This window comes from Pieris rapae, chromosome 20 (assembly GCF_905147795.1).
Source record: "Pieris rapae chromosome 20, ilPieRapa1.1, whole genome shotgun sequence".
Taxonomy (NCBI): Eukaryota; Metazoa; Arthropoda; class Insecta; order Lepidoptera; family Pieridae; genus Pieris; species Pieris rapae.
The window spans coordinates 2,924,050-2,938,359 of NC_059528.1; the positions used below are offsets into that span (position 1 = coordinate 2,924,050).

At 32.2% G+C, this 14,310-nt stretch overlaps 2 protein-coding genes across 6 annotated transcripts in view; both read right to left on the reverse strand.

Moving 5' to 3' along the window:
• The window catches only part of LOC111000963 (guanine nucleotide exchange factor DBS), an 83,406-nt gene extending 69,138 nt beyond the window's left edge, over window positions 1–14,268 (reverse strand). For 2 of the 5 annotated variants that reach the window (XR_002600457.2, XM_022270591.2), the window contains exon 1: window positions 13,845–14,268. Coding sequence is in view for 4 of the 5 variants with exons in the window: in XM_022270591.2 (XP_022126283.2) it covers window positions 13,845–14,013 (169 nt within the window). In the remaining variant the exon portion in view is untranslated. Of the gene's footprint in view, window positions 1–160; window positions 336–6,426; window positions 6,528–13,844 lie in introns of those variants that run through there. The other 3 variants (XM_022270587.2, XM_022270590.2, XM_022270589.2) reach the window with 3 other exon arrangements.
• LOC111000964 lies at window positions 8,084–12,407 on the reverse strand. The gene is made up of 4 exons (XM_022270593.2): window positions 12,055–12,407; window positions 11,479–11,757; window positions 11,087–11,317; window positions 8,084–10,097 (listed from the first exon to the last, which is right to left on the reverse strand). Exons 2-4 carry the CDS (start codon window positions 11,737–11,739, stop codon window positions 8,895–8,897), a joined length of 1,695 nt encoding a protein of 564 aa, XP_022126285.1. The 5' UTR covers window positions 11,740–11,757; window positions 12,055–12,407; the 3' UTR covers window positions 8,084–8,894.
• Window positions 14,269–14,310: the final 42 nt, after the last annotated feature.

The window sequence follows — 14,310 nt, forward strand, 5'->3', positions numbered from 1 at the left end:
TTGCAATTATATCTGTAATTATTATCGTAACAGTATTTAATATAAAAACAATATTTACTTTAAAATATATTTATCAGTTCCATGTCTTTTGCACACATTTATTTAGTTTTATCATTATTTATTTTAATTCTAAAACGCGAATAAAGTTTGTGAAACTTACTTCCTCTCCCGAAAATAATTTCCAACTTATTGGGCACTTCGAAGCGTATTTTCATATCACTGGCCGGTACATTCACAACCGTTATTTCAAAAAAACTATTCCAAGTTTAAACGGAATTTGACACACGCATTGGCGCGCATCGGTAACACTGCGATGACAACACAACGCGGACTGGCGCGTAGCGCGTTTTTGGCCTCGCGTCTCCCGCCGCGTCGCGTCGCCCTAATTTACTATGCGGCTGTGATGTAATCTTTGTCAACTGTCAATCAACTGATAAGCGATAACTGTCATAGCAACGGCGTCAACATTCTTATAATAACCTTCTCTATCGGCATCTTATTAATACTAATTAGCTTTCTACTCATAGTCGGTGATTGCTTACCGATTTGCCGAGTTTAAAATATTATTAGTGTTTAATGACAGACATAATTGTCATTATGCTAATATCATGTTTTTTTGCATTTGTAACATATTGAAAATGTGTAATAAGATAACGTTGTGCGACTATAAACTTGCGTGCTTGCAAATCGGTAATAAGCATTTTACCTACATACAACCATTAATCAAATTACCTTCGTGTAATCGGAGAGTTTATATTAATATTATTTTTAGTCTGAAAACAAACGCCGGAGTAAAAATGAGAGAAGAATTATATATTCAAAAGATCCAAAACGTACTTTATTTATTACATCAATAAAAATAATGATATCTAAATAATAACACGACTTAATATTAAGACTTTTTCTACTCATGTATATCTACAAAACAGAAAAGGTTTAAGTAGGCCGTAAATCAAACATTATATAAGGCATTTATGTTGTGCCAATAAAATTGCATCTTATCAGTGCATGATTCTATTAAATTTTAATATAATATGTTATACTATGTTGGGTAGCTCTTTAATTTAATTAATTCAATTTAGCTGTTCGTTCGCAAACAAATGAAGCCGTGAACTACGCTATTTTAGGATAGTGCTCTCAATAGTAGTGATAAACATCCTATTTCCGGTGAAAGTGTTTTATTTAACAAGAACCAGTAATGCTATCTAGGGCATATATTTAAACTAAATTGTTTAATCAAATTCAAAATAACTTTTTTTTTATATTTACATTAACTACCGTCTCCTCTCTAACTCTCCGCCATTTCTTTTTAATAAGTTTTGAGTCATACAAATTGATTGAACTGCAGCAAATCAATACCAAGCATTAGAATATACCAAAATCATTTAAATAATCGTCAAATTTATAAAGAGCTTTAATGATTAATTGACGGTTAACGAGAGTTTTGAATTTATTCAGTGATAATTTTCTAATTTTTGTAGTTATTTACATATAGGTAAGGCTAGGCAGTTGATTAAACGGCTAATTAAGCTACTTGGCTGTGACTCGCTATTGGAAGGTACGGAAAATGGCAAGAATACTTATTTACTATTTATTATAATTACAATGCCAGATTTATTCTAAATTTTTCAGTCTCTGAAAACTCTGACTGTGCTGATTACGATCTAATAATTTTTTGCCCAAAAATGTAGGTACATATATATATTTTTAAGGCAATATTGTGAAATATTTAAATTAACAAAAAAATGTCTTAATAATACTAGTCATAAGAAGAACAACGAACTCTGCTAAGATTTAACTTGAATTTTAAATTCAGTTTATACGAATTAAGGTGCAAAAAATCTTATCGCTTCAGAAATTCTAAGAAAATTATTTTCAGTTTGTGATGTGTGAAAACAATATTTACCACGTTGATAATATTTTTACTCATAAAACTAAATTAGTCTATGCTTATTAAACTCAAGACTCAAACTTACTCAACTCAAACAACCCACCTAATTGTAAAGGGGTTTGTAGATATATTAACTTATAGGTTTATAGATTATACATTTAAGTGTATGCAATTCTAATTGTTAAACCAGCCCACTATGTATTTCCAACCAATTCAAGTGAAGGTAAACATAAAGGATAGCATATAATGCTTTTATACTGTGGGCGAGTATTTGGACTATAAATTTGACAATTACATATAAATAACTTATTATCGTAACGACATTACGTTAATGTTCTTATTACTCGCATATGACATTACGATATTTAACATAACATTTGCATGCTTTTATATTCTGATTGTGCGGATTTTTTTAATTTTCCTTTAATCAATTAATAATAAAAAACAACTATGAAGACACCATAGGATTTCCCTTTATATTTTTTTAATGATTTCTTTAGTATTTTAAGTAGAAAATTCATGAAATACTAGTTTGGAATTGCGTTATTATTTCTGTTGCTCATAGTGAAATACATTGCGTGTATATAAATACATACATTATAACTAATATTCTATGGAAATTGGATAACTGATACCCACATTAACCGCTATCTATTAAGTACTACATTTTTGTCGATAGCACGGACGATATTCTATATGTAGTTGAATTAATATATGGGTTTGAAATGTCTGCCTTCTGATGACCTTCATTTAAGATGTTTAACGAATAATAAAAAAATATAAAGTTATGGAATACACAACCGGTAATTGGCTACCTCTCTCATCGCTTTTACGTCTTCTACATAAACTCTACTTAACAATATCCTGCTCAATCGTGACTTATGTAATTGATGTATTTTCTTATACTTTTATATTGTGACACGAGAATTTTATATATTAGATTAAATGGTTTACCCTATGTGATATCATTGAGCAAAGCTACCGTGTTAAAATTAAACACGTGAACGGCTTGAATTGTATTGTTTTATTATACTGAGAAATATTGTTTCCTGTGTCCAATGTCATTGTTCGCCATAACCATTGATATATCCTTTGAGGATAGTAACTGCCTATTTATTAGATACCAAATATGTTCGCTTTAGATCATCTATCAACCAATTCAAAAGTTAAGTCAATTTTTTTACAATATTAATGAATTAAAAATACATTAATAGGTATTTATAAAGATTATTGAGTACCTACGGCTTTCTTAGCAATCTTCACAAAGCAAAATTTTTTGTATATTATTATAAATATGTGAACAGGTTAACATATATTTGAGTCCTTTTGCTATACTATACTTCTTATTTTTAGCATTATGGTTGTATACGCCGTCAACATCTGTTATAATCTGTATAAAACTTTATTTTCTTCTTTTTTTAAGAGGCCTTGTTGTGCCTAAAATAAATAAAATATTTTGTGTATATGTTAAACTCCGACGCAAAAACAGAATTTTATAAGTCCGACATGTGTTTATCCGATGGTCGATGTGACGGTGATTTTTGGAAAGCTAATTTAGGTATTTCCGTTTCAAGGTCATCAGCTCGAAGGTTGTTGGGTTACACACATTTTTTTAATTTCATATGTTATCAAGATATTGAAATTTACACTTTTTTATAAATTACTAAAACTAGGAACTTTTTAAGGAGACCGAAGAGCTGGCAGCTACCACGAACAAATACATCTCGTTGAATGTAAACAAAACAAATACGAGAGCTTAATATCATGACATCGATATTATTGCGAAGACAAAACTAATCAATTTAATTTTAATTAAATCTCCGAATACATGAACAGTTCTACAGACATCACTAAATTAGAGCCTGCATAGAAGATAATTGTCGATATTTTTATCTATAGATATAGGCATATACAAACCTAGTACTTAAGACAGCAAAAGTAACAAACATAACTATGTGCCTTTAAAATATACATTATACATTTAATGAGACCTTTTATTATACAGCACAATGCTTAAAAAGTTCAGTAATAATTAAAGCAGATAATAATTTTAAACAATCTTTACATGTGTGTAATGTTTGTCACCCTTCCTTCGCAATTTTTATTGGTTTGATGGATTGTAATAGGGTGTCAGACGTTTTGATAAATCGTGGGAATTAATTCGAAAGTATTGCTTTCCGGTGAGCTTGCTTTCTTATTACCACTTGTTAAGCAATTCGAAAAATATTTTAAATAATCCACACAGACTACGGCTGGATGACGGCAAAGCTAAAAATATTTTACAAATAAGACAACCAATACAAAAGGAATATAATTAAAAATACGTCGAAGTAACCTATATCGTTTTGTGTCGTTAAAATCTATAAGATTCGTCAATTCTTCAAGGAAGCAAAAATATTTAAGGATGAGCTACATAGGCTGTCGTATGGCATTGTTAGAAGGGACAGGACAATGAAAACTCAAACAAAAGACGGGCACAGCTTGCATAGCAATCAGGCTAGCCGGTCATTTCTAACGTCACATTTAAAGATTTTTACAATCATTTACCGATAAAAATTTAAAAGTAATCATTCGTAAGCGAACTAATTAAGTCTAGCATGCGTCTATTTTTGCTTTTTGGTATTTTAAAGGTTTATTTGGTGATTATAGGGCAGTTTTTACTAATATTTTTAAAAGCAATCCTTCTTTAGGTTTTTGGAAGTTACTCCGATACAGATTAAGCTTCGGAACGAGTGGTTTCAAATTAATATGATAAGCGTAGCTGGCTAGTACCTGACAATATTTCCACTTTACACAAAAAATCATTAACAAAAGCGAAAATCGATGATTATTATTTGCGAAACTTAAAATAGTAACAGACCATTACCTAAATTATATTATTATAGAATAATTATTTATTGAAATACGTCTAAAACTAAAGTCTAATATGATTCTAGCAGACGTTGCAACTTGCAAAATAAACAAGAGAATTGGATAACAAGCTGGTCAATTGGTTCATTCACTTTATCATTCTTTTTATTAAGTTCACACGAAGCTTGTTAATTTTACTCATAAACAAACTAATGTAGACAAAGAACGACCGAAAGAGTTTAGTTTAAACAAAAAAAATAACTCATTTTATTTACCATCATAGCGAAACAAACATATCATAAAATAACGACAGAATAGGTGTTCGAATTTGGATGCAACGGCCAAAGATACTTGCGGGGGCTAATCCCATGAGGGGCAAACGGGCAGAAGGCTCACCTGATGTTAAGCGATACAGCCGCCCATGGATACTATCAATGCCAGAGAGCTAGCAAGAGCGTTGCGGGCCGTTTATGAATTGGTATACTCTTTCCTTGAAGGACCCTAAGTCGAATTAGTTCGGAAATACGCATGGGCAGATGGTTCCAAAAAGTGGTGGTGCGCGGCTAAAACTGGCTTGAAAAAGGCGCAGTTGTGGAACGGCGGACGTCGAGGTCATATGGGTGGAATTTCGATGAAATTTGCTCATAAAAAAAAAAAAATAACTCTTATGAATTCAGTCAGTTTTAAACTGAATAAGTAACACGCGTAAGTGGTAAATAGGAGCAAGTTAGTGCTCGATTTATATATTTATAGTACCTATACAAAGTAGAAAGATTATGCAGTTTTGGCCTAGTGCGATTTTCATCCCTGATGTCGATTCCACTCGCATGCTCCAATGGACTGTCTTTCTATGTGCGCATTAAGCATTCGCTCGTACGGTGAACGACATCGGCTGATTCCTATTATGTTGACAAACGATCACGAAACACACAGAAATCTGAGCCCCAGATCTTAAAGGGTTGTAGTGCATTGTTCTGCTTGATATCAAACGCCCAGGTTTAAAATTAAACATTGACCAACTGATATACGGTAATTACGTTTTAATGAGAATATTTAACACAAAATAGATAACGGGTGGGTTTAACTAATACGTAACCATTATTACTCATTTACTTTTTGTAATGGTATCAGCCGATATGGCTCAAAAAAAAATAACCGCCAATTTTTTTATAGTTACTGACAAATAAAATAGCGCTGAAATATAATCTATGGTTAGTTGTAAAATTATCTTAGATACACGTTTACCGGTTAAAACTAACAAAATTAATGAAATAAATAGTTCTGTCCATACATAGAAGATTTAATCTATAAAGGGTGTTACAAATCGATTACCAATTCGATATGTTATAGAAAAGGTATTAATGCGCTTCTAATACTCACACTTAAAAAAATATGTGTAGTACCTTAAATAATATACAAAGAAACCGCGTCGAATAACACTACGAGATTTCACACAGACTAGTCTTAAAGTCTATAATTTATTATCTTTATAGATAAGTTCAAGCACATAAGTTGTCGTTCATAATAGGCAACATCTTACATCATGCAAGTAATATCTATGTAATACAATATCAATAATATGTACATCTTGAAAGTAGGTTAACAAGGCTTAACTATTAATCAGAGAAAAATATAGATCAAACATATTTACCTACTGTATGTATTAGTGTAAACAATAAACATACCATTTACGCGTAGTTTGCGCTTAAAACAGCACTTCCAAAACTTCATTTTGATTTAGTGGACGCACGCGCCGACTCAAGTGGTCATACACAACTGTCCGAACGAGGACGAAACAATGAGTTTTGTTTACAATTGATGCGGACTTAGTGCACACACTCCGTATTCAGTGGCTAATCGGAAAGCGTAGGTGTCATGTACTGTACCCTAATTTACTTTGCCAATATAGTGAATATGTCATACCTATTCACAATGTCCACATGTGTGTAATTTTATTTAGGAGTCCGAATCGTACCCGCTCTGGAATACGATGGCCCATGTCTATAAACTAAAACTTACGACGGAAACAACTGAAAATATTCTTTTACGCTGACGAAGTCATACTAATGAGTATCACATAGATTGCAAAGCTGTAAGAAATCGGGGAACGTTAAAAATCTACCATAATATGTAATTTACTGTTAAAGTGTCGGAAAGCAAGGCACTCGATTTTCGTCTCAATAAGCATTTCAATTAAGAATAATTAATATTAAATACAGTTTTCATTGCTATTTCAAGTAATTAGTATAATAAATGTTATAAATTGTGTTCAAAATTTATTGTCCAACAATTTCCATCCTACCTTCATAGTTTTTGTTAAGCTATTTTTACGTAATAGAAAAATTGCGTTTTTGTTAACTTCTATTGATAGGTAATATCCACATGTAAATTCTTGAAAAAAAAAAAACGTTGTGTAAACGGGTTTTTAAATTTGGGACTCATACATAGCGATAAGTCTCTCTTCTGAATCTTACCCTAAGATAATAACTTACGATAATTAAAACAAGTCCTAAAACAACAAATATGAAAATTGAAACACGAGGAAAATGACAATACAAATTTTACACACACAGATAAATATGAACTTTACAAAACGAAATTTTGATGTAGAATTGAAAATAAAATCACGAAACAATAAAAAAGCAAGATATTTTAAACAGTTCAGGCTTCATAAGGATATTATGAGCATTAAATGAATTGTGGTCAATAATTGCTTACCCAGTATTCGTAACACCCATACATAACTTTTGTTATAATAAAAGAAAGTGTAGTAGTGTAAAAAAGTTTATTCTCTATCACAATGTATTCCTACAGATAAAAAATTTGGAACATATGCCGAATATTCTAAACGATCCGAAGCTTGACTTTAAAACAATTCAAATTTATAATACACTCTATTAACTTTCCTAGCGCTCACAAATTATTGTCCGAATAAGGACATGCTTCGAATCACTGACACTATAAAAATATACGAGTAAGCATATTTTCTAGGCACATTTCTGTACTTTCTACATTACCGAATGTTTACACACTAATTCTAACTTAGTTTTAACTTAGATTGAAGAGATTTCAAACTCAAAATATATTCATTCGACATTATTCTTTAAATAAGCATGTTTACAAATATTAATAATATAACTAAAATATTTTTTATAGGTGGTATATTCTTCTATTCATTTTATAAACATGATTTTATTGATTTTGAAAGATACATTTTTTAAATTTAAATCTAAATGTAATTTGATTTTTTTTCCTAAATAAAACTTATTACAATTATGAGGCAATACATAATTTATTTTTTCTTCTTGCCCTGTACTGATTTCTTTTGTTACTTATTTGTGCAATAGCTGCAAGGAGGTTTTCATTAAATTTCCGCAATGATTACAATTTGTAATAAAAGCAGTTTTCAAATTGATATGTATAAATCGAAAAGTATTAAAACCCCATCATTGAGTCTAAAATTGAATCAAACTAATTCGAGTATGAAGGCACTGCTTTCATTAACTTAATATGTCTTGTGATGATTTAAAAAAAATATCGAAATAGTTAAAATACACTAGATATACTAGAAACACAATGAGCACTCTGACTTTGATAATAAAAGAAGAATAGGCTTTTCAAAGAAAAATAAAATTTTGGTTTATTAGTCCTAAAATATTTAAAATTGCTTTGTAATCATCACTCCAAAGAGTAAACTTGCCTAATCCTCTTAATTATCATAAAATAAACTACATAGCTACAGCTAATTGTGTAAATATGATTAATATTATTCTTAAAAATTATTGTATAATCCGTTCTCAACCAATACTGAAAAGGTCTATCAGCTAACTTATTGCCAGGTTACAAGTAAGTACATACCTATAAAAATGTTTATGAATGCAGGCACAACCCCATCTTGAAATTATAAAACGTCATTTTGACATTGCACCATTTGCGAGTGTTCTATATTCAAATTAAATGAATATTTTGTATCAAGACTAGATTAAGGCTTCGATTTATAATCTACTTTATTTGTAATGAGAACAAAACTGGATACTGCATCTTTAATATTCTGCACATAAACATATTCATAAGACCAGTATGGGACCAAAGTAACTTATAAGTAAACTTTGTGCTTCCCATTAGTTGATTCCACAGATAATACATTATCCTGTCAATGTCTGTACCAAGTGCCCTGTACACGTGTTTGGAAATGTGATACAGGTGTCACTATAGCATACGCTTGTTGTGGCTGTTGTACTACTGCGAGAGGAATTGTGTGCACTTGCTGTGCCATTTCAACTGGCTGGCCATTATCTTCAGATACACCGAGTGGCTGTACACAGTGTTGTTGCGACACTTGTTGTACACCACCAACTTGTTGTGTTAAAACTTGCTGGTGTTGACTCACTTGAGGCACCAGCATTTGTTGCTGCATTTGCTGCTGCTGTTGAGACTGCTGCTGGTGTATCACAACATGCGGCTGACCTTGCATTTGCTGATGCTGAACTTGTACTTGTTGCACTTGCTGCTGCTGCTGTTGTTGTTGTTGTTGAACCTGTTGCTGTTGAGCTTGTTGTTGTGCGTGTTCTCTATCATGTTCTTCTTTTTTCTTAGCTTCCATTGCTGCTTTCTTGGCATCTGCCTTTTCTTTCTCTTGTTGTATTCTGAGCGGGTCCTTATTTTTATCGTACGTCATGCATTTTCCGCTGCGGAATGGCACCATGTCTTTCGATAGTTCCTGCTTTTTCGTCGCGAATTTAACGTGAGGGAATTGATCTTTCATAAATGCGCGGAACGTTGAGTAGCCCATTAGTTTCACACCAGGTTCAAGAATCTCTCCATACTCCTTGTAAGCTTCAAACAAATGTTTCCTAGAGTCACCTTGTATGATAACTGTCTTACTTCCCTTCTTGCCACTTTCGGCAGATGGTTGGACATCTTTAGGTGAACTTGCATGTTGTTTTAAATATTCTTTTAAGAAATTCGTTGCATGTTTATAAATATCCAATGTAAAGGTGTTGTAAGGCTTCTTGCCCACATTGCCGTGTATGCGAGGGGCTACTCCGTGCGTCATCACATGTTGTCGAATGCGTTTTAACTGATAGTGAGTAACATTTTCGAGGTACAGAAAAGCCTCCAGACATACCTTTCTCCCTTGGTATACATAACAGGCACGTAATCTCCTTCTTACTTTATGCCTTGATGTCTCTGCTGGATTTGCAAGACTGGCCATAGTGATTCCCATCAAATACATGTCATGTTCACTTTTCGTTAATTCCGCAATATTAAGACGGTGCCGATACACAGCTTCAGGGTTGAGCCCTCGATAACAATTGTCTTTACAATCACAACCCCTCCTCAGCCTTTCTTTTACCTGCAAATTAAAACATTGGTTTAATTATTATTTGTACCTAGCACTATATTACAAATATTATTTAATTAAGGTGGCAGTCAGATGTAATACTGTAACTCACAACTATCAATATCAGGATATTCATTTTTAAAGAATAGATGTATTAGAAACTTAACTAAAGCTTCCAAGTAAAAAATTTGGTACATCTAAATTTATAATATCGGAATATGTCTCATCCTATGTAGATACATGTTAAATACTGTTTTCGTGACTATATAAATGTGTTTTTATATGCTACTAAAAATAAATAAAAAATGTGTATGTAAAACCCTAGTTATTCTTTCAGTCACTATGTACATAAATGTGGTGTGTGATTATAACCTAGAAAGAAAAAGAAAAATTGCTATTCCAAAATCAGTGGTTTTTTTAGCATTAGGTAGATTTGGATGACAACAATAATAATAACTTTGCTCATTTATATCGGCTGGGGTAAAGTTTAACTTGTAGTAAGTATATATGCTATGCTATGTCAATTATAGAGTATTAATAAAAACATTATAGAGTAAATATAAATTGCTACAGGTGAAGAAACTGAAAGTTTCATCAAAGTCACGTCAGCGGTCAGGACAAATTAATAATGTAAAAAAATAAAAGTACCATCAGCATGATAATTTGTGCTATATGTGGTTACAAGATATGATTAAGCAGACTAAATAATTTACATCCACAAGATAGTCAATTATTATAGATATTTTAAAATGTATCTTATGTATTATTTACCTATCTCAATGTATTGAATGCTTGGTAGCACTTTTAACCAGCTAGAGAGATTATGTTCAGCAGAGTTTAAACAAGTGATATTTGAGAGAAATGCATATTTGGTCTACTTATCATTTCTTGCAACCATTCATGCCTCTTGTCACTTTTTAATAAATATAAAAATGGTTATGACCCCTAGGACACCCATTGTTAAAGAAATGTCAATGTAAGACATTGCTATCACTTATTACCTGTTCAGGATTGTCCTCTAAAGAATTTCCAAGTACTTCATCATCACTATCTGACTCTGCTACTTTCTTCTTTCTTTTTATACCAGCTTTCTTCTCCATTTTAGGCTTTGTTTCCACATCCATCTCTTGGTTCTCAACATTAGCCTCAAACTCTATACTATATTGTGTCTGCATGCCTTGGAGATTGCCATCACCATTCTCTACTTGTATTGTATGGCTTTGCCATAATACCTGAAATTTTTATCCTAAAGTCAGCATTTGAAATCAATGAAGAATAACCTAAAACTCATTAACCTACCTTGTAAAACAAGAAGCAAGAATAAAAGCAATTGCTACAAAAAAAATATTTAATATAAATATTGATATGATTCAGGATTATACTGGATACATACCTGTTCCTGGTGCCCATTATAGTTATGTTGTTGCATATTTTGAGAGCCACCAAGTTCAAATACTGAATGTTGCCCCATTACTGGTGTATGCCACTGAGCACTTTCACCATATTCACCTCCTCCGTTCTGGTCTGACGGTATTGATACGATGATTGCTTCTTTACTGTCAACACTACGCCGCTCTACTGATAACAGTGAATGCAGAACTTCGCTCGCCTCCTTTTCAGCTGGATTAACTACTTCCATTTTCTCAAATGACATCGAAACGCCGACTCTAAACTACAACCAAACTCTCATGTCAAATCACATGTACTTATGTACATACGTGTATGTACATTGTATTACAATGGCCATTGAACGAACTACAAACCCGCCCCAAACGTAGCATGATCTTACCACCCCGTGATTATTTCAAGAAAACCGCGATAACTTTTCAAATTCATGTAAATAAACATAACAAAAACCGTGCAATTATTAACCTTAATCGCGTTTTTTAAGTTTCATTATCGCATAGCGGATCGAACTCCTGTGGAATATTGGGCCATATAGTCATAGCAAAGGAAGGACAAAACTTACCTTTTTTACGCGATATCAAGATGTGAGAAACATATAAAGGAATCCCGCTTATCAGTAAACGTTTGAGGATTGTTTTATATCACTTCATTTTGATATTATAGTCATAATTTTAGAGAAATGCACAAATATTTCACTGAATTCACGGAAGCAATATGGCGATACACTTTCCGTGAATAAAATCTGAGGACGCCGTAGAACACGTCATTAGTACAGTGCGCGGCCGCAAGGCGGCACTGGTAGCGCTGTTTCCGTATCGATATTCGACGCCGCGCAGCTATCTCACGTTTGTGCGGGAGATTCAATTTTACTCCAAGGAAATAATTAAATGTGTTGAAATAGTTCTGTTTGTTAATAGTTACAACTCGATCACTTTAGACTTTGATAAGATATATTGTGTTTAAAACACAATAAGCATAAAAAGTAAGTTTATCGTAAGTGGCATGTAGTAGAAGTAGTAGTAGTCGTGTATATTATGAAATATCTTCATATTGATTTACACAGTAAAATAAATTATATTATAATATATTCAACATTTAACTTATTGTGGATGATTGAGAAATTATTTTTCGATTATTTCAATTCACCAATATATAGTACGTATTTACAATTTTCTTAACCTACATAGTAATATATACAACATAGTATATATGTAATCAAAAGTTTATTTTAATTAAATTAAATCATAAGTACACTAAGTATATACGTGTTTGTACATATTTTACATCAAATTAAATTATATATTTTTTCGATTAAAATCTCAATATTCTTATTTCCGTAAGTAGTGATTTAACTGCGAGGGTCCGCATTAGCGTGGAACCGAAGCGACCATTCAACTTCCTCACATAATGCCGTAGTCGGTGACCACCCGGTGCCTGGCTGTTATCTTTATGTTCATACGAGAAAATAAAATAATAATTCACTGAATAATAAATAAAATAAAATATACACGAAAATTTCGAAGTTTTTGTAACAGTTGTTTTTTAAAATATTAAACTCGAAGGCTAGACACAGTATACCGATACTTTATTTTTATTGACTCATACGGACATTTTCAGGCAAATTAAGGTCAATAGAGACATAAAATAATTTAACTACTTACCAAAGTGTTTCAAAGTCAAGAAAATTATTATATGATACCTATGCGCCAGAGTACATATTTATTCATTTTAATTATTATGAGATTAAGCGCTGACCTATTTAGATGAAGTTTTCTTTAGATACAATTGAGCTTTTTATTACTCTTTAATTTTACAGCTGTGACATCGCAGCACGCAAAGCACTACCAATTTACGTACATATATGATATAGTAGTATACATTGTAATCTTATTTAAATGTTACGTATTTAATGTTATATATGTTTATCAGCACTCTGCAGTCTCTCTCTGTAGGTACTCGAAAATTTTAAGCCGGACACATTTATTGCTTTTATCATTACGCGTTTCGGCGCGAAATATCATACTAAAATAAGATATTTAAACGTATTACGAATTTATCGGCTTTTTAGTCGTGGCACATATGAATATGTTATATAAAATGAGTTAAGTGGCTGTTGATAATAAACACGAATGGTTTTGTTTCGTCTTCACCACGGTCTTCGGCTTGGCAGTAATAAATAACTTATCAATCTCTGGTATTCACTGTGTATCTATATTTAAAACTTAGTAACGATACACGTAATAGGAACTTATTTAAATAATTTATTATTCGTTCGTTATCGACTGATTACGCTCATAATTACGTTAAATGAAATGTAAATATCTGGGTTTTTATAAACATTAAAATACGTACCAACAGGAGAATCTAAGGTGAAGCAGCTACTTCGTGATTTAACTACTCCACCTGGTAATGGCCCGTCAGGCCACTCCATCCGTTCTTCCATTGCCTTCGAAGCACTTTTTTTAAATTGTTCTAAGAAACTGTCTATTTGCGTCTCAATACTTGTTGGGGAGTTGGCCATCGTTACCACCGAAACACCGCAAACAAACAACACTGTTTTCTGATTATGACATTTTGGTATTAATATCGACTAAGTAATTTTTGTACATAAGAATTTTAATACTAAACACGCTGTCGAAAATCGGTATCGGACACTTGTAATTCGAATTCATTTTTCTTTTTTCAAATTTTAAAATTAAAACGCAAGTCTATTTGAAGCGCGACTTATTTTACTACGGATACCGTTATGCTGCACGAAGCATCTAAAATAAAGCGACATCCACCGACATCTATCGATCGCTGTGAACAGCTGTAGGTG

Bases quoted from the DNA above. Each gene is read 5' to 3' on its own strand.
- LOC111000964 (XM_022270593.2), bottom strand. From the start codon at position 11,739: ATGTCATTTGAGAAAATGGAAGTAGTTAATCCAGCTGAAAAGGAGGCG. The intron at 11,318-11,478 runs GTATGTATCCAG...TAAAAATTTCAG, and splicing joins ATAATGGGCACCAGGAACAG to GTATTATGGCAAAGCCATAC. The intron at 10,098-11,086 runs GTAATAAGTGAT...TTTAATTTGCAG, and splicing joins TAGAGGACAATCCTGAACAG to GTAAAAGAAAGGCTGAGGAG.